Source organism: Microcaecilia unicolor, unplaced genomic scaffold (assembly GCF_901765095.1).
Source record: "Microcaecilia unicolor unplaced genomic scaffold, aMicUni1.1, whole genome shotgun sequence".
Classification (NCBI taxonomy): domain Eukaryota; kingdom Metazoa; phylum Chordata; class Amphibia; order Gymnophiona; family Siphonopidae; genus Microcaecilia; species Microcaecilia unicolor.
Genome location: NW_021963521.1, coordinates 49,499 through 70,838, shown reverse-complemented (window position 1 = coordinate 70,838; position 21,340 = coordinate 49,499). Strand labels below are relative to the sequence as shown.

Genomic DNA, 21,340 nt, shown 5'->3' with positions numbered 1-21,340 from the left:
CCTGCATGCTGACCTGGACCTGCGAGGCGAGTGTCATTAAGGTCTCTACTCTTGCCTAAGGAAGGAAAGCTTGAAGCTGCAACGTATCTAGCAGGGCTCCTATGTATTCCAACCGCTGGACTGGGAGAAAGAGGAACTTGGGTAGTTTACGATGAAACCTAGTCAACACCCAAACAGGCTCATCGACTTTTGTCATCATCCCCCTCCTGTGATGTGATCTTGATGAGTCAATCATCCAGATAGGGAAACACATACACTCCCAGCCTGCATAAGTACACTGCTACTACCACTAGACATTTGGTAAACACCCTGGGAGCTGACGTGAGGCCAAACGGCAGAATGCGGTACTGGTAGTGGTGTTTCCCTATCTGGAATCTGAGATACCTCCTGTGACAAGAAAGTATCGAGATGTGAGTAAAGGCATCCTTTAAATTCAGAGAGCATAGCCAATCATTTTCCTGATCATGGGCAGAAGGGTGCCCAGGGAAATCATATGAACTTTGCTTTGACCAGGAATCTTCCCATCTTCTTGGACACAAGGAAGTACCTGGAATAGAATCCCTTTCCTTCTTCGCCTGGTGGCACAGGCTCGACCACGCTTGTCTTTAGAAGAATGGAGATTTCCACTACAAGTACCTGCTTGTGCTGAGAGCTGATGAACGATGGTTTCGGTGGACAATTTGGTGGTCTCCGACGCCAATGCAAGGAATAACTGAGACGGGCTATCTGAAGAACCCACCGGTTAGAAGGAGTGGAGGAGTGGCCTAATGGTTAGTGCAGCAGGCTTTGATCCTAGCAACCTGGGTTCGGTTCCCACTGCAGCTCCTTGTGAACTTGGGCAAGTCACTTGAACCTCCATTGCCCCAAGTACAAAAAAAATTAGATTGTGAGCCCTCTAGGGACAGAGAAACTACCTGCATATAATGTGTACAGCGCTGCATACGTCTAGTAGCACTATAGAAATGATTAGTAGTAGTAGTAAGCTGTCTGGAAGGGCTACTTTGAATGTGAATATGCTCTCCTAGAGCCAGTCAAAAGCTCATCCCCTGCTGGATGTGGCTGGAGAGGCCTAGAACGCTGTGCCTGAGAGTTCTGGGTAGACCAAAGCGGAGGAAGGGTACCTACACCTGTATGAATAATAGGGCCGCCACCTAGGCCCACTCATAAACCTCTGGGAGGAGAAGGTTGCAGCTGGAGAGTGCCGAGAGAGAGTTTGGAGGGTGTCTGTATGCTTTTTGATGTGGTCAGTGACCTCCTCCACCTTATCTCAAAACAAATTGTCACCTCGGCAATGAATGTCCAATAGCCTCGCCTGAACCACTGGTTCCAGGTCAGAGAAACATAGCCATTAAGAGTCCGCACATCCCCACACCCATGGTGGAGAGCCTGGATGCCATATCAAAAAAATCATATGCGCCCCTGGCCGGATATTTCCTACACTCCAGCTGCTTATTGGCCAACTAGCGAAGCTCTACCGCCTGCTCCTGAGAGAGAGAATCCGTAATAGTAAGTGTACTGCGGAGCAAAGTCTGTAAGTAGAGCTAGTAGAACTGGATGTTCATTAACTGGGGGGGGGGGGGGGGGGGGGGCAGGGGGAGAAATCAATACCACAGCTTTGTAAAAGGAGCCCTAAATGTTGGCTCCATCTTTATAGAAATGCTCGCACTGTGACGGGGCTCACAGGGTTATCAGGTGCAATTAGCTATTTCAAAGGGTTTCTATTTTTTTGTTTCTCCCCTTGTAGCATGGACTTGATATAAGTTGTAGCACTGGATCGAATCCTTTTTTTTTCTCTTTTAAAACTAAGGTTATTTATTTATTTATTACTTCAAAACAAGGTCTTTCACGATAAAAGCAGAGAGATACAAATTCAAACACAAAGTGCCACAACTTGAGAACAAATTCTCGTGTAAAGTACAGCTATAAAAACAACACCCTAGAAAACAAGGCAAAAAAAGCACACCGCCTTACATTTGTTTTATGTTATTAGTTTTTAAACTATTTCTATATCTGACCTGCTGAGTGAAAAGGTACCAAAAGTGGAGTTGCAAATGACAGATTAAGAATAGACAAGTTTGGAGGGGCAAGGAGAAATTAATTCTTACCTGCTAATTTGCTTTCCTTTTAGCCCCTCCAGACTGGCCCAGAACATGACTGATGGGTTGTGCTCTGTGCAACCGGGAAACTTGAGCAGCCACCAAAGACATATCAACGAGCGTGTGCCTCTTGCCTAATGTGCCTGTTGCAAAAGTAAATATACTTGCTGAACATTTTTTTTTTGTTGTTGTTGTTGTTAACAACAACAAACCTACAAATGCACAAAGATTCTCCCGTAAATATCTCAACCTGCACTTCCCCAGTTGCAAAGGACTGAAATACAAACTGACACACGCCACCACCTTTTCCTACTTGAGCTGTGGAATGATCTTCCTACAGACATGAAAGCTAGTGACGAAGTAACTAACTTCTGCAAATCTCTGAAAACTCATCTCTTCCAAAAGGCATACAAGGAAAATACATAGCCTACAAACCACTTCAACAGTTCACACAATCACCACAGCTCACCTCTAACTGACCTAACACTTCCCTGTCTATCCTCCATTACCCAATTTTAAACAGCAATAATTGTACTTGTCATCAGGAAACGATTATGCGTATCTTCTCTTAACAACATTCAAACTATAAGAAATGTACCTGTTAATACGAAATGATTATGTCATAACCACACTCTGTAAGCCACTTTGAGCCTACAAATGCGTGGGAAAAGGTGGGATACAAATGCAATAAATAAATAAATAAAGCAGCTCTATCCGATATCCAAAAACCCAAAAGAAAAAAAAAAATCAAACTTCATCACTTCAAATAACAGGGAGGGATCTGGCCCAGTCTGGAGGGACTAAAAGAAAGCAAATTAGCAGGTAAGAACTAACTTCTCCTTCCTTAGCGTCCCTCCGGACTGGCCCAGAATGTGACTGATGGGAAGTAACAAAGCAGTATCTAAGTTCGCACCAAAAACGACACTGAACATCCAATCTGTAATGTTTAATAAACAAATGCAAGGAGGACCATGTTGCTGCTTTTACAGGTTTCTAAAGGAGGTACCAAAAAGCACTCCGACCATGATGCAGCTTGGCCTCTGGTAGAATGGGCTTTCAGTCCTTCTGGTATAGGTTTCCCGGAAAGTGGGTAAGCAGAAGTAATAATCTCTTTAAGCCACCTAGAAATAGTGGATTTAGAAGCCGCCAAGCCTTTCCGGGAACCTCGAATCAGCAGGAACAGACGATGTGTCGTCTAAATTCCTCCATAGTCTTCAAATAGTGATTAAGAATTCTCCTGACATCTAGGTACTGAAAACATCACTGATCCTTCGATCTGGAGGAACAACCTAAAAACAGGCAAAACTACTGATTGGGACAAATGAAACCGCGACAAGACCTTAGGGAGAAAGGAAGGGGCAGGGAGTAGAACTACCCATCCTTACAGAATTCTAAAAACAGAGACCAACAAGAAAATGCTTGCAACTCCAATACTCTCCTTGATGAAGCAATGGCTACCAAAAATACTGTCATGAGCATCAAATCCTTCAGAGAACAGGACGCCAAGAGCTCAAAGGGAGACCTAGTAAGAACCGAGAGAACCAGATTCAGGTCCTAAGCCGGAAAGATGGCACTAGAAGGAGGACAAATGAGACCCGCTCTGCAAAGGAACAAAGAAACATCCGGATGGCTAGCCAAGGCCTTTCCTTGAATGCGGCCCCGAAAACAAGACAGGGCCACAAGTGGCACTAAGAGAAGTTAGTACCATGTCATTATCAAAACCCCACTGTAAAAAATCCAAGACCTCAGCCACTGAAGCACGAAATGGAGAAATGTCCAGATCTGTACACCATGCCTCAAAAAAACTCACCAAGTCCTGATATAATTCAGAGAAGTGGAACGACGATGCGACTGAAGCATCATGGCAATCACATTAGCAGAGTAACCCTTCTTCGTCAACCGAGCCTGCTCAAGAGCAAAGCCATAAGATAAAATCAAGCCGGGTCTGAGTGAACCCAGGGCCCTGCACTAGGAGACCATGAGATCAGCAAACCAAGGCCTGCGGGACCATTCCGGTGCTACCAAGATTACAAGACCCTTATGCGCTGCAATCCTTTGAATTAGGCACCCCAGAAGAGGCCAAGGAGAAAAAACATACAGAAGCCCAGACGGTCAAGGCTGGAGAAGAGCATCGACGCCCTTCGCTTTAAGATCTCTTCTTTGACTGAATTATTGAGGTACTATTGCATTGAGATTTGAGGCCAATAGATCCATGACCGGAAGCCCCCCCAGTGATCTACAACTGCTTGAAATGCTGTTGCACCAACAGCCCATTCTCCTGGGTCTAGAGTGTGTGTGCCACTTCCTGTTCCAACAGGTGACTCCTCGTCTCTCCTTGCTGACTGACATAAGTTACCGCTGTGGCATTGTCTAAAAGGATGTGTACCGATTCACCGACTAACAAAGGTTTCCAGCGCCAACCGAACTGCTTTGGTCTCCAAGAGGTTGATCATGCAGGAAGTCTCCAGCTGAGACCGCAGACTCTTTGCATACCGTCCTTGACAGTGAGCTCACCAGCCCCTGAGGCTGGCATTCGTTGTGATTACAATCCACCTTGGCAGATCCAGAGGCATCCCCCTTGGTCAGGTTGGTTGTCCGAAGCCACCAATGGAGGCTGCTGCACTCCCGAGCTCACAATGCCAATTTCACCTGTAGGGAATCTCTCTGCGGAGACCATCTGGACAGAAGGGACTTCTGCAGAGATCTCATGTGTGCCCTGGCCCACGGCACTGCTTCTATCGTCGCCGCCACGGAGCCTAAAACTTGAAGATAATCCCTTGAACATGGTACCAACCTGTGCAGAAATGCTTGAATTTGAGCCTACAACTTGTGAATCCTGGTCTGGGGAAGAAACACTCAACCCTGAATTGTATCGATGGAGACCCCTACGTAGTCAACGGACTGAGATGGAACCAGACGATTCTTGAGAGAGTTGACCACCCAACCGAGGGATTGAAGGAACTGAACGACTCAAGCTGTTACCTGTAGTCTTTCCTGATATGCCTTTGCCCAGATTAGCCAATTATCCAGGTAGGGACGAACTAGAATACCGTCTTTCCTGAGAGCTGCAGCTACCACCACCATAACTTTTGTGAATGTGCGAAGGGCCACAGTGAGTCCGAAAGGTAGAGCCCAAAACTGATGCTTGCCCAAAACTGCAAAGCAAAGAAAACGCTGGTGCATGGGCTGAATCGGAATGTGCAGATAGGCCTTTGTTAAGTCCAGTGCAGTTAAAATCTCCCCAGACATGACCGTCACTATGACTGAACAAAAAGAGTCTCCATACGAAAACTGGTGACCTTGAGGGCCCGATTGACAGCCTTGAGATCCAGAATCGGTCGGAAAGATCCTTCTTTCTTTTTTTGGGATGACAAAAGTAAATGGAACGACAACCCTGTCTTATCTCTGAGGAGGGAACTGGCCAAATAGCCCAAAGATGGATGTCTTTTCAGAGTATCCCAGACCGCGCCCACCTTCAGACAAGAATGACAGGGAGACTCCAGGAAGACATCTGGAAGATGCCACGCAAACTAAGGTGTACCCATCTCGACTAACCTCCACAGCACCCACTGATTGGAGATAATCTGGGCCCACCTCCAATAGAACTGTATTAACCGTGCTCCCACAGGAATCAGAGGCTGGACCCGGAAACCTTCATTGGGCAGGACGGGCTGTGAATGGGAGAGAAGCTCCTGATTCTCTGCCTACCCTGCAAGCCCCTCGAAAGGACATTTCTCTGAAAGAAGTGGGATCACTGAACCAGAGCCACTCTACCTGCCCTATACCAATGAAAATCTCGTCCCCAACCTCATCCAGGAAGCCGGGCACGACTCAATGCCCTAGGCCTGTCTTCAGGAAGTCGAGGCACCTTAGTATCACCCAGACTGTGGGCTAACTTGTCTCTCTTCTCCAGAGAGAAAGGATCCCTGAAACGGGAATTTACTCAACTTTGATTTAGAAGCTCCTTCCTGCCATGAACCCTTCCCCATTCCTCTTATGCGCATCCCGTCTTCGTCGCCTTCGTCGCCCTACCTCCCCCACCCTCCTCCGCACTCTCCTGCTCCTTCTCCTGCTATCCGCGGGAGACATCAATTTATTTTATTTTATTTATTGCATTTGTATCCCACATTTTCCCACCTTTTTGCGGGTTCAGTGTGGCTTACAATATGAGTTGAATGTTGGAAACACAATTTGTTACAGATAGTTAGGGATTATATTATGCAGGGTTAAGCGAAACAATTGAGGTGTCGTTAAGGGATGTAATAATGGAACATAGGCATTGCAACTTTGGAAGGAAACAATGGTAGCTTAGGGGCGATAAAAAGACATGAAGTCATATGGTATATAACTTTCTGTGAGTAAAGGTATGAGTGATGTGATAATACGGGAGTGGGAGTTCCGAGATGAATCCCAACCCAGGTCCCCCATACCTGTCCTCGTCTCATCCATGCAAACGCTTGCACGATGTCTCCAATCTCATCGCTATTCCCCTCTTCCCCCCCCCCCCCTTCTCCCTCCCCTTCTCGTGTGCCCTGTGGAATGCCTGCTCGGTCTGCAACAAGCTTTCCTTCACCCAAGATCTCTTCATCTCACGTTCCCTTCAACTGCTCGCCCTAACTGAAACCTGGCTCACCCCTGACGACTCTGCCTCAGTCGCAGCCCTATGCCATGGAGGTTATCTTTTCTCCCACTCTCCCCGCCCAGTTGGCCGCGGTGGCGTCGTCGGGTTACTACTTTCGCCCTCCTGCAGTTTTCAACCTCTCCTCCTACCGCAGTCTCACTGCTTCTCATCCTTCGAAGTTCACTCCATCCCGCTGCCACTCAGAATTGCAGTCATTTACCGCCCCCCTGATAAGTCCCTCTCTTCCTTCCAAACCTACTTCGATGCTTGGCTCTCCATTTTTCTTGAGCCCTCATCCCCATCCCTCATTCTTGGAGACTAACATACACACTGATAACCCATCCGACTCATACGCTTCTCAGTTCCTCTCTCTAACCTCCTCCTTCAACCTCCAACTGAGCTCCACTACCCCTACTCACCAATCGGGCCACGGTCTTGACCTCGTCCTCTCCTCTACCTGCTCACCCTCCAATGTGCCTCAGCTCTTCCTCTCTCTGACCATCAGCTGATCACCTTCACACTTCATCACCCTCCCCCTCAGTCCCGCCCAACAGTAACCACTACTTCCAGGCATCTCCAGGCTGTCGACCCTCCCACCTTATCCTCTAGTATCTCTGATCTCCTCCCTTCCATCATGTCCTCCGAGTCTGTTGACAAGGCTATCTCCACTTACAATGCCACTCTCTCCTCTGCTCTGGACGCCCTTGCACCATCCATCTCCCGTCCCACAAGGTGTACTAATCCCCAGCCTTGGCTGACCCCTTGCACCCAATACCTTCGCTCCTGCGCCCAATCGGCTGAACGCCTCTGGAGGAAATCTCGCACCCACAATGATTTCATTCACTACAAATTAATGCTTTCCTCCTTCCAGTCCTCCCTATTCCTCGCCAAACAGGACTATTACACCCAACTGACTAATTCCCTCAGCTCTAACCCTCATCGCCTCTTCGCCACCCTTAACTCCCTCCTCAAAGTGCCCTCCGCTCCCACCCCCCCCCCTCACTCTCTCCTCAATCATTGGCTACTTCCGCGACAAGGTGCAGAAGATCAACCTTGAATTCACTACCAAACTATCTCCTCCTCTTCACCCTATAACCCACTCCCTCAACCAAACAACCCAGGCCTCTTTCTCCTCTTTTCCTGATATCACTGAAGAGGAAACCGCCCATTTTCTTTCCTCCTCGAAATGCACCACCTGTTCCTCAGACTCCATCCCCACCAACTTACTTAACACCATCTCTCCTACTGTCACCCCTCCCATCTGTCATATCCTCAACCTCTCTCTCTCCACTGCAACTGTCCCAGACACCTTCAAGCATGCTGTAGTCACACCACTCCTCAAAAAACCATCACTTGACCCTACCTCTCCCTCCAACTACCGCCCCATTTCCCTCCTACCCTTCCTCTCCAAGATACTTGAACGCGCCGTTCACAGCCGTTGCCTTGACTTTCTCTCCTCTCATGCCATCCTCGATCGGCTTCAATCAGGCTTTCGCCCCCCACACTCGACTGAAACGGCACTATCTAAAGTCTGCAATGACCTGTTCCTTGCCAAATCCAAAGGTCACTACTCCATCCTCATCCTCCTCGACCTATCCGCCGCTTTTGACACTGTCAATCATAATTTAATTCTTGCCACACTGTCCTCATTTGGGTTCCAGGGCTCTGTCCTCTCCTGGTTCTCCTCTTATCTCTCCCACCCGCACCTTCAGAGTACATTCGCATGGCTCTTCCTCCACCCCCATCCCGCTCTCTGTTGGAGTTCCTCAGGGATCTGTCCTTGGACCCCTTCTTTTTTCGATCTACACCTCCTCCCTGGGCTTCCTGATCTCAGCACATGACTTCCAATATCATCTTTATGTTGACGACACCCAGCTTTATCTCTCCACACCAGACATCACTGCGGAAACCCAGGCCAAAGTATCGGCCTGCTTATCTGACATTGCTGCCTGGATGTTCAACCGCAACCTGAAACTGAACCTGTCCAAGACTGAGCTTATTGTCTTCCCACCCTGTAGCAAATCCAGGGTTTGGATATTGCTTTAAAGATTGTTTTATTCACACATCAATAGACACACACATATTACATAACACTCTTATGCAGTTCACACATCAATAGGCACCCACATATTACATAACACTCTTATGCAGTATACATACATCACCACAGGATTGTAGCCTTCATCTGAGCTGTAACAGCAATGGGGGAAGCACCGATGACTGCCCAGAGATTCTGCGGGACAATTCCACACTGGATAGAGGCGTCCCTCAAACCAGGTACAGAGCTTCTGTTTCAGCCAGGGCTTCACCTCTTTTTATAACAGCTCACAAACAAGTGTGCCTAGAACACAACAATGAGTGGCCAATCTGCATTCCTCTCTCCTAGGTACCCTCTGATGAAAATACCAGCCTTTGGACTTGTTTCTCAGCACAGTCCTGTAGTGAGTTACCCACCGCAACGGAGCGTTGTGGTAGCAACCTGTCAAACAAATATTCTGGTAGCAACAGGTCAAAATAAACATTCTGCATGTCAGAAAACAAAATATTCTGGATCAGCATAAGTATCATATCATAAGTATTATACTCCAACACACACCCAAACCCACTTCTCCTCTCCCTCCACTCTCTATCTCAGTTGATAGCACACTCATCATCCCCATCTCATCTGCCCGCAACCTCGGAGTCATCTTCAACTCCTCCCTCTTCTTCTCCGCGCATATCCAGCAGATAGCCAAGACCTGTCGCTTCTTCCTCTATAACATTAGCAAAATTCGCCCTTTTCTCTCTGAGCACACCACCCGAACTCTCATCCACTCTCTCATCACCTCTCGCCTTGACTACTGCAACCTACTCCTCACTGGCCTCCCGCTTTGCCATCTATCCCCCCCTTTCAGTCCGTTCAGAACTCTGCTGCACGTCTTATCTTCCGCCTGGACCGGTATACTCATATCACCCCTCTCCTCAAATCACTTCACTGGCTTCCGATCAGGTACTGTATACAGTTCAAGCTTCTCCTACTAACCTACAAATGCACTCGATCTGCAGCCCCTCCTTACCTCTCTACCCTCATCTCCCCTTACGTTCCTACCCCCAACCTCCGCTCTCAAGACAAATCCCTCCTTTCAGTACCCTTCTCCACCACCACCAACTCCAGGCTCCGCCCTTTCTGCATCGCCTCACCCCAAGCTTGGAATAAACTCCCTGAGCCCATACGCCAGGCCCCCTCCCGGCCCATCTTCAAATCCTTGCTCAAAGCCCACCTCTTCAATGTCGCCTTCGGCACCTAACCACTATACCTCTATTCAAGATATCTAGACTGCCCCAAATTGACATTTCGTCCTTTAGATTGTAAGCTCCTTTGAGCAGGGACTGTCCTTATTGTTAAACTGTACAGCGCTGCGTAACCCTAGTAGTGCTCTAGAAATGTTAAGTAGTAGTAGTAGTAGATTTAGAAGCTGCATCCGCCCCACAGCCAAAGCAAGCGCCTTGTGGCTACACAAGGCCATGGACTTAGAAGAAGCTCTCAGCAAATCGTACAAAGAATCTGCCAAAAAGGTGGAACCCATCTCAATCTTAGCCACTTCGGAGTCTATCAAAGCCAAATCATCTGAAGTTCTATCCAAGAATCTCTCAGACCAGCGGAAACAAGCCCTAGCCACCAAGGAACCACAGATAGCTGCCAGAACCACCAAAGCGGAGACATCAAAACTGCTCTTTAACAAAGCCTCCATACGTCGATCCTGAATGTCTTGAAGAGCCGTGCCTCCATCCACCGGTACAGTATTTCTCTTAGTAACAGCTGAGACCACCACACCTACTACTGGAGACTTGAGACTTGAGAAGGGACTTGTCTGAATCAGGGACTGGACAGAGACATACCATAGACCTAGCAAGCCAAAAAGGAGAATCTAGCACATCCCACTGAGCCTGAATAATATCTCTGATATCCTGGTGCATAGGGAAGGTCTTATCCGGTCTTCTAATGCCCTTCACTAGGAGATCCACCTTATGGCCCTCCACAGCCATGGGCTCCTCTTCCTCAAAATGTAAATTAGTAGCCACCAAAGAAATAAGCTCCTGTAATTCTTTGTGAAAAATTCTGAACACCGATGGATCCTCACCTGGGAGTAAAGACTCTGTACCTGAGTCCACTGGACTGGAGTCCTGAGAAAGTAGTCCTTCTCCTAAATAATCAGCGCCCTGCAGAGAGGGCATTCTCCTGATCTGGCTCCGAAACTAGATCCTCCTCGAGATCCCAGGATCCCCTAGGACGCTTTGCTGAGAATTCTTGCTTCTTTAAACACCCACCTAAAGGGGCTGGAGGACCTGACTTCTACAACATGAAGACCTTGTACATCTGCAGGACAAACTCTGGAGTGAAATCCCCCTCCAGCAGCCACGATTACGCCGGAAGAGCTAATCCTGAGTGCTCTGGTGAATGAAGCTACGGAGAAGCAGGCTGCTCCTCTACCACAGACTGAGATGATAAAATGGCGGTGTTTCCTGCCAAAACGGGAGCCGGTGATTTATCTTTACCAACCCCCAAGTCCTGCGCCGTGGACACTGAAGAGGAAGCGAAGCAAGAGGGACCAGCCTCTGCCAAAATCTCTACGGTGGTGTACTACTTATGGACACTGCTAGCTGCAATACCCTGCCGCTGGCAAACAGCACAATGGCGGAGTTTCTCTGCCATCACGATGTCCTCTGAAGCGCTGGAGTGGCTTTTTTTTTTCCAAGCGGTAATCCGAAACCGAGGCCTAGAGCTACAAGAAAAATCAATACCACCGCAAACACAGGCAGAAACAGAGCTGTCCTGCTCGTTCGCACCTGATTCCGGGTTTGTTTGTTTTTTTAATGCGGCTGTCTCTCCCAGGCCTCAAAACATTCTTCCCTCGAAGAGGCTGAGGCAAGCTTCCAACCCACAGCCACACACAGCCCTGAGGGATTGTGGGGAGGGACCCGACCACCCGAGTTTGATACCCCCAGGCTTAGAGAGACCCTTGTGGGCCCAAGCCTCCAGATACAACAAGAGACACCAGTACACAGAAATAATAAACCCTAAAAATAAAACCTAGTCTGCAATAGAAATACTCTCCATCCTAAATAACCTTTCTTTTTTTTTTCTTTTATTAAACCAGAAAGAAAGAAAGGAGAGCAGAGAGAAAAGAGACTAAAGGGCTCAACACCTTCCATCTGCTGGAGACTGAGAATATTGAATCTAGTTCTAGTTAACAAGGGCTCTTATTGACTCTCTGCAGGAAAGTGTGCACAACCCATCAGTCACATTCTGGGTTCATCCGGAGGGACACTAAGGAACTTTCATTTGTGAAAATTTTGAGTACTATATGGTCAGTGTTTCATGTTAAAAACTGTAGGTACCTAAAGTGAGGTATGTGATTTCTGGGGTTAAATACTTTCATATAATATCCCTCCATCTTGTGATATAAATAAGTCACATACCCCACTTTTGGTACCTTTTCACTTGGTCGATCACACTACAACTTTTTATTTTATTTTTTAAAGACAAAACATTTTAAACAATAAAATCAAATCAGAAAAACAAATGTCTGTTATGTACCAGGTTCAGTTAATCAATTCAGCAAACTCAATATATACAGAGAGATCTTAGAGAGAAGGTGAGAGGAGAGGTGGTTATTGATAACTGGGGATCCATACAAGAAGGAACTTGCAGAGGGGGATAGAGAAGGAGAGGGGATCTCAGACTGGGGAAGGGAGACAGAATCTCAGGTAGAAGAGAGGAGAGGAAGAGGGAGGAGGATCTGGGGTCTTGTGTACCCCCTAGTGGTTAGTGTTTAGAGTGGGTCATCTCTCTATCACTCTATCTGGTGTAGACATCACTCAGGCTTCCTGTACTGAGACTCACACACTGCCAGTCACTCATCACAAACACAGGATTAATACTCAGAGGCTGGTCTCAGGAGAAAAGACCCAAGAAAGGTACCAACCCAGACAAAGAGCAATGCAGGAGCTGGAGTCAAAGGAAAAGTCACAATTGGCCTTTAGTAAATCAGTCCCTGTGTGTGTTAAACCCATAGAAAATGAAATCCTTACCTAGAAACATCAGGGTCTCATAATTCTCCTTCATCACCTCCCTGTAAAGCTCCTTCTGTCCTTCATTTAAATACTCCCACTCCTCCTGGGTGAAAGAGATAGCAATGTCCTCAAACGTCACCCGCATCTGAAATACAAACCAGAAAGTAGTACAAAAAACAGAAGAAACCAGTCTTCGCAAGAAAATCAACAAGAAACAGAACAGCGAAGATGACTAACAAAAACAAAAACATAAAAATAAAAATAAAAAATATATACCAAAACCGACAAAATTTAAAATTAATCATAAAATATGTATTTAAAAGATAAGTCCATCAAAATCAAAAATTACATAAAAAAAGACGACACTTTGGATGTAAAAACGAAGAATCAACTTTATTAGCCAAAATGTAGCAGGGAGAAGGGGACTCGACACAGCTGTGTTTTGGCCGCACTGGCCTGCGTCAGGAGTCTATACAAATCAAAAAACATAAAGAATGTAAAACAAACAATGGTGTATGGTCACGTAAAGAGACAATACAGAAATATAAACAATATCTCAAACATGAGATAAAAGTCAAATAAACATAAAACCAACCACAGTGATAAACTAAACCTAAATAAAGATCAGTAATAATTGTATAAATAATAAACCTAAAATTTTTACATTCAATTCCAGTGTACATACACAGGATTATATGAATATCTCTCTTTAAAATTATCCAACACACTGACAATAAAAATTACACCTGTCAATCATTGAAAACTCATAAATGTAAAATCAATATTCAATCTCAAAACATAAGGTTAAATAAGATATTCACAAACTTTTTAAAGTGAGACTTTATATGAGCAGTATTTAATCATGTATATATTAGAGATAAATTATATAGTTAAACATTAAAAACACAAGCAAAATCAAAAATGCAGTAAAATGTTCATGAATTTTTAATTTTAAAATAGAATATCCACGTGAGCAGTATTCAAAACTGTATATTGAAAAATAATGAATGTTTCAGATCAAACATAGGCATATAAACTATATAAAAAGAAGAATGTATTTTGTTACCTTCTCTGCCGTCTGTTGATTATTAATTCTATCCAAATGTAAAAACAATAAGAGGCTTATTTTCAAAGCACTTAGCCTCCCAAAGTTCCATAGAAACATATGGAACTTAGCCTCCCAAAGTGCTTTGAAAATATGCCTCTATGTGTGTCTACAAAAGATTATGACATAAAGGAAAAATATCATTAAGACCTATGAAATATATAAAACTAGTAAAAAAGGCCCGTTTCCGTAACAAATGAAACGGGCGCTAGCATGTGGTTTTGGGGGTTTTTTTTTGTTTGTTTTTCCTGTTTGATATTAAGGGATATAAGTGTTTTCAAAAAAGAGCTTTACTATAAAAACATGTTTGTCGGGTTTAGGTAAAAATCCTTACCAGTCACATAGTTTCAAACAACCTTTGGAGAGTGTGTGTTGAGATGGTCTGTGTGAGAGAGAGTGAATGTGCGTTTTGTCTGTGTGTCACAGAGAGAGACAGAGACTGGTTGCCAGCATGTGTGAGAATGAGAGTATGTGGCAGGGTCCCCCCTCCCTCCCTCCCAGTTCCCTGGTCTTTATGTCAGTTGCAGGGATTTCCCCCTCCCCCCTCCCCAGGCTTGCAAAGTGTCATGGAGCAGAGTGTGGCTTTGAGGGTGTTTATGGCTGCAGAGATGATATAGAGTGATTCAGATTGAGTGTGCATGTATTTTTGTTTACATTCTGTGGTTTTTTGGGGGGGAGGGGTGTTTCTGTTAGTTAATGTATGTGTTTGTGGTGCATTGTCTGTGCATGTGTGACAGAGTTAGTTTGTGTGTGTGGGCAGGTTGTTGGTGGGGTTTTTTTTTTTTTTACTTTTGTTTTTGGGGAGGGGGTTGGGGGATGTGCTGTGCTTGCAAGCTGTTTCTTTGTCTGTGGGGTTTGTGTAGGTAGATCTTTGTTTTGGTGAAATGTAAGGGTGTTTGTAGGGGGGTCAGTGTTTGCAGAGTGCTGGATAGATGTTTCTCTTTTTTTTAAGCTTCTTTGGTGTTGTGCTGAGGCAGCAGTGTTTGTTTACGTGGGCGGAAGGGAGGTTATTTTTGCAATCGTTTTTTTTTTTGGCCTTTTAGGGCTCCTGTAGGTTTTCCTTTGAAAAGAAAAGCAGTGTGTGAAGCAGAGCTGGAGGCATTATCAGTGGGATGGCTGCCTTCACCACCACGAACTTACGAACCCTTATCGTTCTGCTGTGACTTCATTACCTTTGTCCTCAGAACGTTCAGGGTGCGTTTTATTATAGTAGATATATGTATATATATATAAGAACTCTATTACCAAATAAAATTAAAAATGAAATCTCGAAGGGGTTGTCTAATGCAATGAACATTAACGTTTTAGTAAGGGAGCTTTAACTAAAGATGGCAAACTGCACTGTTCTGATGTTAGAAACGCATAATGAAACCTAGCACATAAAATAAAGTATTGTCGTTGGGAGCCACTCTCCTTGTCTTACTCCTGGATAAGTGGCACTAAACACTACTCGAAGTAATGGTCAGCAGGAAAACATATTTAAACTCTGCTGACAAACGGAATGAGTGTCCGAAAGCAACTTTCCACTGCGACCGTTCCTGACGCCTTCAAACATGCCGTGGTCACTCCATTCCTTAAGAAGCCTTCACTTGACCCTACCTGTCCTTCCAACTATCGACCCATCTCCCTCCTCCCCTTCCTCTCCAAGATACTTGAACGTGCGTGCCGTTCACCGCCGCTGTCTTGACTTTCTTTCATCTCAAGCTGTTCTTGACCCACTCCAATCTGGCTTTCGCCCTCTTCATTCAACTGAAACTGCAATTACAAAAGTTTCCAATGACCTGTCACTGGCCAAATCCAAAGGTCTCTATTCTATCCTCCTCCTTCTCGATCTATCCGCCGCTTTTGACATTGTTGATCACAGCTTACTCCTTGATACGTTGTCTTCACTTAGATTCCAGGGCTCTATTCTTTCCTGGTTCTCCTCCTACCTCTTGCTTCACACCTTTAGTGTACACTCTGGTGGATCCTCTTCCACTTCTATCCCGCTATCAATCAGTGTACCTCAGGGTTCTGTTCTCGGTCCTCTCCTGTTCTCCATCTACACTTCTTCCCTTGGCTCTCTGATATCATCCCATGGCTTTCAATACCATCTCTACGCTGACGACTCTCAGATCTACTTCTCTACCCCCAAAATCTCAACCAGCATCCAGACCAATGTATCAGCCTGCCTGGATGTCTCAACGTTATCTGAAACTTAGCATGGCCAAAACCGAGCTTACGAACAAAAAAAAGCAACATTGGGCCTTTAGGACTGAGACAGCTGAAGTTCTTTATTAATGAGTGAGCCGACACGGGCCGTGTTTCGGTGTTAAACAACGTCTGCCTCAGGGATCAAAGAGAAACTCTATGACATACACGTGGTGTAGATTCAATGCCCCAAAATCAATCGTTATAATCGCAGTTCGTCGTACTCGCGAAGGTGAAACTCTGTAAAGAGCCTTCTGGTTAGCACAAAAGCGCTTCTCATCTTTCCCCCTAAACCTACCTCTCCACTCCCCCGTTTCTCTATTTCTGTGGATGGCACTCTCATTCTCCCTATCTCATCAGTTTGTAACCTTGGGGTCATCTTCGACTCCTCTCTCTCCTCCTCTGCTCACGTTCAGCAGATTGCCAAAACCTGTCGTTTCTTTCTCTATAACATCAGCAAAATCCGTCCCTTCCTCTCTGAGCACTCTACCAGAACCCTTATCCTCACTCTTATCACCTCTCGCCTAGATTATTGCAACCTGCTTCTCACCAGCCTCCCACTTAGCCATCTCTCTCCTCTTCAATCAGTCCAAAACTCTGATGCGCGACTCATTTTCCGCCAGTCGCTATGCTCACATTAGCCTTCTCCTCAAGTCACTTCACTGGCTCCCTATCCGTTTCCGCATTCAATTCAAACTTCTCTTACTGACCTATAAGTGCATTCACTCTACCGCTCCCCAGTACCTCTCCACTCTTGTCTCTCCCTACGCCCCCCCCCCCTTGGGTACTCCGTTCTGTGGATAAATCTCTCGTCTGTCCCCTTCTCCTCTACTGCTAATTCCAGTCTCCGTTCCTTTTATCTCGCTGCACCTCACGCCTGGAATAGACTTCCTGAGTCTGTATGTCTAGCCCCATCTTTGGCCGTTTTCAAATCCAAGCTAAAAGCCCACCTCTTTAACGCTGCTTTTGACTCCTAACCACTACTCACTTGCCCTGTACCCTCTTATCCCCCACCTCTTCAATTCCCTTACCTCTTAGTTGTTCTGTTTGCCTGTCCTATTTAGACTGTGAGCTCTTTGAGCAGGGACTGTGTTTTCATGTATGGTGTACAGCGCTGCGTATGCCTTGTAGCGCTATAGAAGTGATTAGTAGTAGAAGGGCAACGAAAATGATAAAGAGGATGGGTCGACTTCCCTATGAGGAAAGGCTAAAGCGGCTAGGGCTCTTCAGCTTTGAGAAATGACAGCTGAGGGGAGATATGATAGAGGTCTATAAAATAATGAGTGGAGTGGAACAGGTATATGTGAAGCGCCTGTTTACGCTTTCCAAAAATACTAGGACTAGGGGGCATGTGATGAAGCTACAATGTAGTAAATTTAAAACGAATCTGAGAAAATTTTTTTTCACTCAACGTGTAATTAAACTCTGGAATTCGTTGCCAGAGAATGTGGTAAAGGCGGTTAGCTTAGCGGAGTTTAAAAAAGGTTTGGACGGCTTCCTAAAGGAAAAGTCCATAGACCATTATTAAATGGACTTGGGGAAAATCCACTATTTCTGGGATAAGCAGTATAAAATGTTTTGTACATTTTTGGGATCTTGCCAGGTATTTGTGACCTGGATTGGCCACTGTTGGAAACAGGATGCTGGGATTGATGGACCTTTGGTCTTTCCCAGTTTGGCAATACTTATGTACTTACATATTTATGAGCTGGGCGAATAGGGATATGAAAGTACACCTCTGTCAGATCCAATGAAGACAGGAATTCTCCGGGCTGCACGGCTAGAATAACAAAGCAAAAGGAGAGCACCTGAAGCAAGCGATTCACTCCCTTGAGATCCAGAATAGGCCAATAGAAACCCTCTTTCTTTGAGACCTCAATATAGATGGAATAGCAAGCACTGCCCTGTTCCACCTTCGGTACGGGAACCACTGCCCGTAAATCCACCAGCAGACAAAGAGTCTGCCGAACCGCCCGCACTTTCCAAGAGGCCGGACAAGGAGACACCAAGAAAGCACTAACCAAGGAACAGGCAAACTCCAGCGCATAGCCATTGCGAACAACCTCAAGCACGCACTGATCCGAGATAATCCGGGTCCACTCCTTGTACAAGTCCTGCAGCCTCGCCTACACAGAAACCAAGGACTGCACCCCCGATACCTTCATTGGGCAGATCTTGCCGAGACAGCTGCCAAGGCCTGGAATTCCAGTTGCCCCGGCAGCCCCTTCAAGAAACAACTACACTGAGGATAACCGCCTCTACCAGGCTTGTAGCAACGCGAGTCTCTAAACCTAGATTTCCTGTACACATCTCTGCCCACTGCAATAGACCTATCCTACAGAAGATGAGGAACATTGGATAACAGAACCGGTAGTGGGAGGCGGGGATAGTGCTGGGCAGACTTATACGATCTGTGCCCTGAAAAAGACAGGTACAAATCAAGGTAAGGTATACACAAAAAAGTGGCACATTTCTTGGGCAGACTGGGTGGACCGTGCAGGCCTTTTTCTGCCGTCATCTACTATGTTACTATGTTCATCTCCCCCAACTCTTGACCAGCTTATCCAGATCTTTTCCAAACAAGGAGCTGCAGAATTTATTTATTTGTTACAATTGTATCCCACATTTTCCCACCTTTTTGTAGGCTCAATGTGGCTAACATTTTACCGTTAACAGTGTTAGCCGATTCCGGTCTGAACAAATACATGGTATGAATGAATACAAAGTGATATTGTGGTAGAATAAGGTACATGTATGGTAGGTAATTGGGGGGAACTTAGAGAGAGAGAGGAGAGGAAGAGTCAGGTAATGTCCAATACAGTCTTTGGTTCCATTGTGTCATAGTAACATAGTAGATGACGGCAGAAAAAGACCTGCACGGTCCACCCAGTCTGCCCAACAAGATAAACTCACATGTGCCATTTTTTGTGTATACCTTACCTTGATTTGTACCTGTCTTTTTCAGGGCACAGACCGTATAAGTCTGCCCAGCACTATCCCCGCCTCCCAACCACCAGCCCTGCCTCCCACCACCGGCTCTGGCACAGACCGTATAAGTCTGCCCAGCACTATCCCCACCTCCCAACCACCAGCCCTGCCTCCCACCACCGGCTAAGCTTCTGGGGATCCCTTCCTTCTGAGCAGGATTCCTTTATGTTTATCCCACGCATGCGTTCAGGTATTTTATGTTGGGTCGGTGGGATATGCTCTTCTGAACAGGTCTGTCTTTAGTGCTTTCTGGAAATTTAGGTGGTCGAGCTTAGTTTTTACTGCTTTTGGCAGTGCGTTCCATAGTTGTGCGCTTAAGTAGGAAAAGCTGGATGCATAGGTGGATTTGTATTTGAGTCCTTTGCTGCTTCGGTAGTGGAGGTTTAGGTATGATCGTGTAGATTTTGTGGTGTTTCTGTTTGGTAGGTCGATGAGGTCTGTCATGTATCCAGGCGCCTTGCCGTAAATAATTTTATGAACAGTCGTGCAAATTTTGAAAGTGATCCGTTCTTTCATTGGTAGCCAATGCAGTTTTTCTCGGAGTGGTTTGGCGCTGTCAAAACGCATTTTTCCAAATATAAGTCTGGCTGCTGTGTTTTGGGCAGTCTGAAGGTTCTTTATGATTTGATCCTTGCATCCCGCATAGATTCCATTATAGTAGTCTGCGTGGCTTAGTACCATTGACTGTACCAGGTTACAAAATATTTCCGTCGGGAAGAATGGTTTCGCACGTTTCAGTTTCCACACTGAGAAAAACATTTTCTTTATGGTGGATTTTGCTTGGGTCTCTAGTGATAGGCTACGGTTGATTGTTACTCTGAGAATTTTCAGGCTGTCTGAGATAGGGAGGGTGTATCCTGGGGTGTTAATGTTTGTGGGTTTGTATGTATTGTTTTGGGAAGAGATGATGAGACAGTGTGTTTTTTCTGTATTGAGTTTTAATTGGAATGCATTTGCCCATGAGTTCATGGTGTTTAGGCTAAGCTTGATTTCGTTGGTGATTTCTGCCAGATCATGTTTGTAGGGGATGTATAATGTAACGTCATCAGCGTAGATAAATGGGTTAAGGCCTTGGGTGGATAAGATCTTGGCTAATGGAGTCATCATGAGGTTGAAAAGAATCAGTGATAGTGGTGATCCTTGCGGTACTCCGCAGCCTGGTTTCCACGGTGACGATATGAGACTGAAGGGGGGCAGACTCAGGAAAGATGTCAGGAAGTATTTTTTCACGGAGAGGGTGGTGGATGCTTGGAATGCCCTCCCGCGGGAGGTGGTGAAGATGAAAACGGTAACAGAATTCAAACATGCGTGGGATATGCATAAAGGAATCCTGTGCAGAAGGAATGGATCCTCAGAACCTTAGCTAAAATTGGGTGGCGGAGCAGGTGGGGGGAAGAGGGGTTGGTGGTTGGGAGGTGTGGATAGTGGAGGGCAGACTTATACGGTCTGTGCCAGAGCCGGTGATGGGAGACGGGACTGGTGGTTGGGAGGCGGGGAATACTGCTGGGCAGACTTATACGGTCTGTGCCCTGAAAAAGACAGGTACAAATCAAGGTAAGGTATACACATATGAGTTTATCTTGGGCAGACTGGATGGTCCGTGTAGGTCTTTTTCTGCCGTCATCTACTATGTTACTATGTTGTTTTTGATTTCACTTGATATGTTCTTGTGGTTAGAAAACCCTTGATCCAACTGAGAGTGCCACCACTGATTCCGAAGTATTCTAGGAGTCTTAGCAGTATGTTATGGTTAACCATGTCGAATGCACTTGACATGTCAAATTGGAAGAGGAGAATACTCTTGCCTAATGCTATTTCCTGCTTGAATTTGGTTAGGGCAGTGGTACAGTTTCGGTGCTGTGTAGGGGTCGAAATCCTGATTGTGACTCACGTATTATAGTGAATTTGTTTATGTTGTGTCTAGTAGTTTATTCACGAGGTGGTATAGTTTTTGCGTGTTTTTGTAGTCCGGCCCAATTTTAGTTTTGTAGTATGACCTTTTGGTCTGTCTTATTGCGTATTTGTATTTCTTTTGTAGTTGTTTCCATGCGTTGAGAGTTTGTTCGTCTTTTATTTTTTTCCATGCGCGTTCCAGTTTCCTAGATTGTGTTTTTAGTTTTTTCATGGAATGGAAAGAAAATTTGCTGAGCTTAGACTTGGAACCCACATCTTCCGACCAACCACAGAGCCACGACGACAGCTGGGCTGCCACACCAAGGGCCATGGACTTAGAAGACGCGCACAGCAGGTCATACAGGGCATCCGACAAGAAAGAAGTGCCCATCT

At 45.8% G+C, this 21,340-nt stretch overlaps 1 protein-coding gene across 1 annotated transcript in view; it reads right to left on the bottom strand.

The window, feature by feature from the left end:
* The window catches only part of LOC115459392 (zinc finger protein 154-like), a gene marked incomplete at its 3' end in the record, with an annotated part of 40,613 nt that overhangs the window by 8,258 nt on the left and 11,015 nt on the right, over positions 1-21,340 (bottom strand). The window contains exon 2 of the mRNA XM_030189226.1: positions 12,790-12,916. Within this exon, the coding sequence (XP_030045086.1) occupies positions 12,790-12,916 (127 nt within the window). The remainder of the gene's footprint in view (positions 1-12,789; positions 12,917-21,340) is intronic.